We start from the raw sequence: 8,106 nt of genomic DNA, 5'->3' as shown, positions 1-8,106 counted from the left end.
GGCTGGGGAGGGGATGGAGCAGGAGAGGGCCAGGGTCCTGCCCATCAGAGTGGGGCCGCCTGCGTCCTGCACACTCTGCTGTCAGGTGGGGAGAGGGGGAAGCTCTTGCCTCCCATTGTGTTGGGGGGGGGTGTCCCTCACCACCTACCAGTGCCAGGCAGAGCCAGCTCACTCTGATGGATAATGAGCAAGACAGGACTGGCTGGGAGGAGGTGAGGGTCCTATAAGAGGGACACCCTGCTGAGTCCAACCGATGTGGCCCCTGTCTATCCCACTTCCCGGGGCTAGTGGGAGGGGACTGGAGAAGCCCTGGGAGTTTGAGGGGAATGAGCAAAGGCACAGAAACATGGAGGGGCCGGGGTGGGGGACTTGCATAGGTTGATGAGTGTGCAAGAGGTACATAAATAAACCTGACACCCCACCCAGCCCGGCACTGGGAGAGGAGGTGGGGACCTGGAGTAGGTCCCCAGGGCTACACCACCCCCTGGCTTCCTCCCCCTCCCTGGGCTCAGAGCTGAGGGAGGTCCAGACCAGGAGGGCAGGGGCAAGAAGGTCAGGGGAATGGGGTGAGTGCGGGGAGGGCGGTGGTTTTAAAATTTTTTTTTTTTGGTTTTTTTGTTTTTTCCCAACATTTTGTATCTTTAATAACATACACAATGGTTACCAGCCATATTCATAACAAAAGTTATTCATAAAATGTATCTAAAAATAACATTTTTTTTTCCTTTTCGGTGTGAAAAGCTTGAGAATGTCCCAGTGGGGGGGGGTTGAGGGAGAAAAGGGGGTTGGAATAGGGGACCCTGGCTGCCCCACAACCTGAACCCCCAAATCCCTTCCCTCCACCTCGGCCGCAGCACAACCCTGCAGTACGAACAGGGACCAGAGGGTCTGTATAACTTGGGCTGGGACAAGTCTCTGGGTTATGCTATAGTGTTTCACTTAATGAGGTCATGACATAATGGGGGGTGAGGGAAGGGTGAAAGAAAAGAGGGTGGGGAAAGAAACCAAAAACCAAACCACCCCCTTTCCCTTATTCCTCACCCCCAAGTCTTTCAGCAACCAGACCTGGGAGTGGAGAAGGGTGTATGTTGGTGGAAGGAGGGACGTTAAGGCAACAGACTTCCTGACCTCACTGGCTGCCCTGGCTCCCCACCTTGGATCTCTGCATCTGGGGAGCCAGGGCTGGGGGCGGGGGGGGAGTAGGGAAGGGCTAGGGGGTTTGGAGGAGGGGGCTCTGCCCCTCTCCCCTCGTAAATTCAGGCTTCCCCTGCCACTTTCTTGGCTCAGAGAGAGGCCTGGGGATTCTAAAAATGAGAGGGAATGATGAGAGAAAAACCGTTAAGAACTATATAAATATGTATCTTAAATAGGTCTAAGAAATTAATTGTAGAGAACCTCTGATAAACAGGGCGAAAGGAGGCGAGTGAGAGGAGGGTGGCTCCTGTCCTCGGGGAATGATGGGGAAGGGGGAGGAGAAGGTGGCGGGGAGAGGCTCGTCTCCTCACCTGCTGCCTTCTCCTTAGCGCCTCTCAAATGACATTCAGGAGGGCAGGTTTTCTATCCTGCTTGTCTCTTCCTAAATGTCAGATGTTTCTGAGCAGGCCCCACAGGATCATGGGTCAGTGAGTCTCTGGGGGAGGCTGCTCCCTTGGGAGGGGCAGGTGGCGGGCTGTCTGGAGGAGGCAGGGGTGGGATGGGACAAGGAGGGAGATAGAGGGAAGGAGAGGGCAGGCAGGCTGGCCAGTTCCTGCCCCCTTTATTCTGGCTGCCCCCTATCTCCCCGGCCTCAGCAGAGATCCCTCAACGGGCCTGGGGGTGAGCAAGGCGTGTGCCAATGTTAAACAAAAGTTAAAAGGGTGAGAGAGTAGAAAAATATTAGAATGTATAGCTGAGCCAGCCCACCCTCTCGCTGTCGTGGAGAAGCCCGTTGGGGGTTGGCCCCCGCCCGCCGCCCAGGGAGCTTATGGGTGCGCTGGGCTGTGGGTCCCGTCAGATGGTGGAGGTTTTGTCTGTCCCATCTGTGGTGAGAAAGGGAGGAAGGGAGGAAGATCAGGAGCTGGCAGGAGGCTCGGGAGAAGGCACTCAGGGAGACTGTCATCCCAGTCAGGCCCTCCCTGGAGTCCGGCCTCCCCTAGGGACCCCCTAGGGTGACTCTGAGTTGCTCAGTTCAGAGGTGTAGATGCTGCTGGGTAGGTGGGAGCAGGGTCAGGAAAAGAGAAAATGCTCACCACCCAAGGCGTGTTCTGTCATGCTCAGACACAGAGACTCCAGATTGGGATTGATCTCCAGGTCAGGCCCAGGGACCGGGCAGTCTGGGTGGGAGAGAGTGGAGGTGGTGAGTGGGACTGGACTGGGGTGAACAGTAGAGCCAGGAAGACAAAGAACCGGATGGGACGGCATGGGCAAGAGGCTGAGAGGGATGAGGAGGGAGGGAAAGGGAGAGACAGAAACAGAGCACGGGAGACATGCACACACTCGGATAGAAGGTGTGACTGGGCAGAGATGAAAGACAGAGACAGGCCCAGGTGTGTCACAAAGCAGGCAGAGGCAGCAATGGCAAAGGGAGAGGCTTGGCGACACAGAGAAAGCCTGATCTGGAGACAGAGTGATGTGAAGCTGAGGGGGCTTCCTGGAGGCCACACAAAAGCTGACTATTTTGGACACACTACATGTTGCGTTGAGCACAGTCTGGGCATCTGCTGTGGGAGCTGGGCAGCCGCGTGCTCCCTGACTGATGACCTGCTCTGTACGTGCTACAGAAGCTTAAGCAGAACTCTTCCTTCCTCACTTGGACTTGCTCCTACAGGCAAAATTCTATCTGCACAGGCCAGGCAGTCAGGGCAAGTCAGGATGGCAGCCACAGGGCTTATCCTCAAACTGACTCTCAAAAGGGCCTCCTGTTCTAGCGTCTGGGAAACAGCCCACCTCCTTGGGCAGACTTAAACCCACCCCGCACTGCTTAAAACCTTTCCTGGGCTCCTCACTCCTGTCAGGAATAAATCTGAGCTTTTTATTTGGTTTAGAAGACCCCGCTCCCACATTCAGCTTTACCTCTCATCAGGGTTCATCCCCTCTGAACCCTGAGCTCAGGCCATGTCAGACCATCTGTCTGTTCTTAACGAAAAGAATGTTTAACCTTGGGCAAGTCACCTCTTTGAGTCTCAGATTTGTGATTGATCAAATGAGAACAACATCAGTGCCCTCACATGTACAGTTTGGGAGGGTTTGATCTGACGGTGCAGGGAAGCTGCCTGATAGCCTAGTACACAGCATTCTGGTCAAAAGAACTGTTCTTTTTTGCTCCCGCAGTTTGTCTATCCAGTCTTTTAACATCATTTACAGATGCCTGCCACAGGCCAAACCCTGTACTAGGATGAACAAGACGATCTCCTGCCTTCAATAGGTGGCAGTCTACATAATTAAGAATCCCTACTGATTTGGCAGTTTATGACACAGAGAGCTTAGGGTCACCTGCATATCTAAGATCTCTCCAGAGGCAGCTCATTCTAGACCAGCCTTATGTGCTTCTGCAGCCTTGGTGCCTAGCAACGGGGGCCTGGCACAGGGCAGAGGACATCATCTCTAGTCACTGAGCAAAGTAGGGCTAGTGCTTCTCCACCCTCTTCTTTCTGTCCACTTGGCCCTCATTCTGATCTGCCATTTCTAGGCTGGCCCTGTGAGCAGAGGGAAAACTTCAAACACCCTCTAGCATAAAACCTGATCCAAGAACTGAAGTCTATTGGTTCCTGCCTGGTCGCCTGGCTTCTGAAAGAATGTCGGTGGACTGACAGGCAAGACTCCCCTCCATTCGAATGCTTTGACTCTCTGATCCCCTCAACTCCTGCCAATGAGATGGTGACAGAGACCAACATATATACTAAGATTACGACATAGGAAGGGAGACAGGTGGACACACAAGAGGGAGAGGAGATAAAAGAAGGCAGAACCTGAGAGAGAAGACTGAAATGGGGGTGGGGAAGAGTACAAGAAAAGCCGCTCTGCAGGGAGATGGGTGCAGAGTGGTGGGAAGTATGGGGAGAGGTGCTGGAGCATATGAGACCCAAAAGAGAAGAGAAAGGCCAGCTAAGGGTGTTGCAGAGGCAGAGTCCCAATAATTGGGGTACGTTACCTGGAGGGAACATGAGAATGGCCTGGGGTGACGAGTGGACTGGGAGCGAGTGGGTGCGCTGCACAGAGCTGCGGCTCTGGCTGGGCATGCTGTTGCTGCCTCCGGGGTTGGCGAACCACAAGTTCTGCAAAGCACATGGGAAGAGAGAAAGCAGATGAGCAGGGAAGAGGCCCAGGAGTGGTGGAGCTGGCGAAGGAGCTCCGTCCTTCTAAGTCAGACCCAGATGCAATGACACGGACCCCACGCACTGCCACCCCAACCCCAAGAGCGCCAGGCTCTCTGCTTCCAGCTACGCACCTGTCGGCCCTGACCCCCAAGGCTGGGGCTGGTGAGGGCATGTCGGGGGGAGATGCCCCCAATGCCTGAGGGGCTCAGAAGCCCCATCCTGCCGGGAGGAAGGGCCCGGGGAGGCAATGGGAACTGCCGCTGGGTCCGCCGGGCCACGCCCATCCCCACAGAGCCAGCTATGGGGAGCGAGTTGGAGCCAAACGCCCAGCTGGGAGAGAGCAGAAGGCAGTGTGTCAGTTTAGGTGGATGGGGCCCATGTGTCCACCCCTTTCTCACCTCCCTCCCACAATCACAGTGGGCAAGACAGAACACAGGACTGCTCTGAGCAAGGATTCCCTAAGTCCCTGCATTACACGTCTCTCTCCTTCTGCCCAAGAGTACCCCAAGATTGGAGATGGGGAATGTCCCTCACACCCACACAAAGCAATTCTAACTTTAATACTCAGGTGTGACATTTGTTACTTGTTTGAGGTGAGAAGGGCCTTCAGAACCCTCTGCACACAGGTGAGAACAAGGGACAAGCAAGGGGCCTGCTATCAAGACATAAGCTGTTTTTCGAGCTCAGGACCGTATTCCAGTGGTAAGAACACCCTGATTTGCTGGGAAGTCTTCACTCAGTGATGTGTGTAAGTCGCCCAGTGATTGAATGAGTACCACTAGATTCCCAGCCCAGAATGCAATCACCCCTCTAAGTACTCGCAGTCAACCAGCAGAGGAGGGACGGCCTGCGTGCCCTGGCGGCCCACCCACCCTTTCTGCTGCCGGTAGTTCTGCATCTCCAGTGCAGCTTTGCGCGGGAAGGTCCGGAGGAGCTTCAGCACTTGCTGTTTCCAGGACAGCAGCCGTTTTTTCTGTGTCTCCGTGAAAGCCTAGAATTAGGGAAGTGAAGCAGTGAGAGGGGGTGCTTCTTTCAGATCTGCCTTCTGTTTATTTGCTCAAATATTGATCGACTGCCCGCCCTGTGCCAGGCCATGCTGGGACGGAGAGGTGACCTGTGCACGTGGAGCTTACAGTTTAGCTGGGGAGAAGATACACATGCGATCATAACTGACGAGCGCGGTGAGGGAGAAGTACAGGAGGCACGAGAAACCGGATCTAGTATGAGGGGCCAGTGGTGGGGGTCGGGGGGACTTGTTTACAAGAGAAGGAACATTGTACAAAGACTCCAAGAAGGACAGCTCAGGGCATCCACTGAACCCCCAACTGGTGAGATGAAGGCTGGAGAGGCGGGCAGGAGCCAGGCAGGACCCCGCTGGCCACATAAGGAACACTGGTTCTGATTCTGAGAGTGATGGGGCCACTTTTCCCTTCTTGGGAGCTCTAGAGAAGGTCTCACCTCATGAGTCAGGCACTTTTCGATGAGCTGGAGGTAACTAGTGATGTTTTCCTCGTCTGGTCGGGACACCAGCAGCTGGGTGCACACTGGGGGACATGGGAAAGGGTGGGAGTTAGCCCCCAAGATGATGTCTGCCACAGGAGGAGGGAAGGAAACTTGGGCTAGACGAGTACTAGCTACATGCCAAGCATGGCTTATCGTGAAGATATATAAAGTGCCCACCACAGTGCCTGGCAAAAGACAAACGTGAAGTCGATGATACCTTTTCTCCTTGTAACTTTTAAAACAATGTCATTAACGTGGCCATTTTTAGCCTGAGGAACCTGAGGCTCAGAGAGCTTGAGTCACCTGGCCCAGGTCACGGCTAAAAGGATCTAGACCTCAAGTAGAAATTCTGCGATGCCATGCTGCCTTAAAAGAAGGCTGAGCTCGTTCAGAGCTTCACCACACCCATCCTGTGGACTTCAGTCCCCTCTGAGACCACCAATGGATTCTCCTTATCTTTTTACCCGGCACTGGTATGCAGTTCCCGCCGACTTAAGTCTTGTCTTCTTCTCAGGCTGAAGACACTTTGAGGGTAAGAGCTGTCTCCCATCACCAGCCTGGACACACCTAAGGGCACGGCCCTTGCCACCCTCACTCTCAGTCGCTCTGTATGGTGTTCTAGTCCCAAGGATGCTTTAAAAAGCTCTGCTTCCACCACTGAACTTGAATTTGATTCCTAATGTCTAGGTTCACTTTGCTCCTTACCCTGGAACTTCCTGCTGGGCCCTGGGTGGTCTCACCTTTGCCCATCACCCGTGTAAACTGGCTGGGGATGTCTCCGTCGGCGACGGGAGCCGGGGCTGGCTCACTGCCATCAGTGGGAGCCGGAGCTGGTGGAGGTGGGTAGCTCTCTGCAGCTGAAGGGTCCTTGGCCTCAGTGCCCTTGTCTGTGCTGGTGTGAGCCAGGGGAGGCTCAGCACCTGGCAGCAGTGACTCCCCTCGGCCCCCATCCTTGGCAGTAGGGGCGGTGGCGGCGGCGGCAGCCACAGTGGCCTGGAGGACACTGTAGGCCTTGATAGGGGTGATGATGATCTGCTGCAGCTCTTGCAGAGCGTTTCGCAGATTCCCTCCTTCCAGCACGTCCTGGGTGGGGAGGACACGGCTAGGTTCACATGCCAACCCCACATTTATGTAGAAGGACTACATAAACGAGGTCAGACAGGGCTTGGAGAGGGCTAGTGGGATCCTGGGTTCCAGCACAGAGAAGGCAGGTAAAGGCACCACAAGCTCATCTATATTTACAAACACACATTCGAATACACACGTTCCCTCTTTCCCCTTTCAAGGTGGAGCCCCATGGAGCTCAGGAGAAGGTGGTCTCATGCTAGGGCCTTAGGGTCTCGCCAAGGATGGAACCAGATACAGACCCAGGGATCTGGACTACGACGCCGAGAGCGGAGAAAAACCAGAAGGCAAGTGGCAGGGGAAGGGGAAAAGGAATGCAAATCGAGGCAGATATAGAAGGAGAATGAGTAGATGAGAAACCAACCAATGGAAAGAGATCATGCACACAGGGAGACACTCTGCCCTATTGGAAAGGCCCATCAGAAATGGAAAAGTGAAAGAGAGAAGAGGCTGAGTCAACAGAGTCTGGAGACACACACCAGTACAGACAGGGAGGGGGGTCTTTAGCCACGGGCAAGTGAGCCCTGTGATCTGACTTGCACTTGGTCCCCCGAGCCTGGCTCGCTAGGGCTGGGGCGGTCCCAAGGGGAGGTTGCATGGGTAGCAAGAATGACCCAGAGCCTTCAATCTTCTGGTACCGTAGGCAACCAGCTGACCTTAAAGACGAAGATATCAGGTGCTCACCTTCTCCAAGGATTTAAGGACACTCTGCCTCTCACGCAACTTTTGGATGCTCAGGGCTATCTTGTGGCGGGCACCTTTGGTGACATTCTGTGGTAGGGCAAAAGGAGACAGGAAACTAGAAATGGGAGGTTGAGGTACTTGGGGTAACCCAACAAGGCCCAAAGAGATGGAGGCAGCTCAGGCTGCAAGGGTAGTGTCAAAATGGTGCTGTCCCCAATCCTGCCCTGATGGTCCCCTTAGCTTTACCTGAGACTCCAGGTGCTGCTCAGTCAGTGTCATCATCTCCTCGTAGCTCATCTGTGAGAAGAGGGCTGCATACTTGTGCAAACGGAGGCTCTTGAGCCACGAGGGCACATCTGTGGAGAAGGAGGGAGGGTGTAAGGTCAGCAGTTTGTTCCATCAGTTACCTAGGTGTCCTTGCTTTCTTGTCAGACTGGAGTGTCTGAGGGTGGGGGCTATCTACTCCCCTCAGACTTGTCCCCTTCTCTGGGAGAGGGGT

At 54.6% G+C, this 8,106-nt stretch overlaps 1 protein-coding gene across 1 annotated transcript in view; it reads right to left on the bottom strand.

Moving 5' to 3' along the window:
• Nucleotides 1–691: 691 nt before the first annotated feature.
• The window catches only part of SAMD4B (sterile alpha motif domain containing 4B), a 24,322-nt gene continuing 16,907 nt past the window's right edge, over nucleotides 692–8,106 (bottom strand). The window contains 9 exon segments of the mRNA XM_006905389.3: nucleotides 692–2,018; nucleotides 2,229–2,312; nucleotides 4,130–4,253; nucleotides 4,427–4,625; nucleotides 5,168–5,286; nucleotides 5,754–5,839; nucleotides 6,539–6,881; nucleotides 7,608–7,694; nucleotides 7,854–7,963. Coding sequence (XP_006905451.1) covers nucleotides 1,990–2,018; nucleotides 2,229–2,312; nucleotides 4,130–4,253; nucleotides 4,427–4,625; nucleotides 5,168–5,286; nucleotides 5,754–5,839; nucleotides 6,539–6,881; nucleotides 7,608–7,694; nucleotides 7,854–7,963 — 1,181 coding nt within the window. The 3' untranslated portion in view covers nucleotides 692–1,989.

Source organism: Pteropus alecto, unplaced genomic scaffold, assembly GCF_000325575.1.
Source record: "Pteropus alecto unplaced genomic scaffold, ASM32557v1 scaffold271, whole genome shotgun sequence".
In the NCBI taxonomy this organism is placed as follows: Eukaryota; Metazoa; Chordata; class Mammalia; order Chiroptera; family Pteropodidae; genus Pteropus; species Pteropus alecto.
This window is presented reverse-complemented; position numbering and strand designations above follow the sequence as displayed.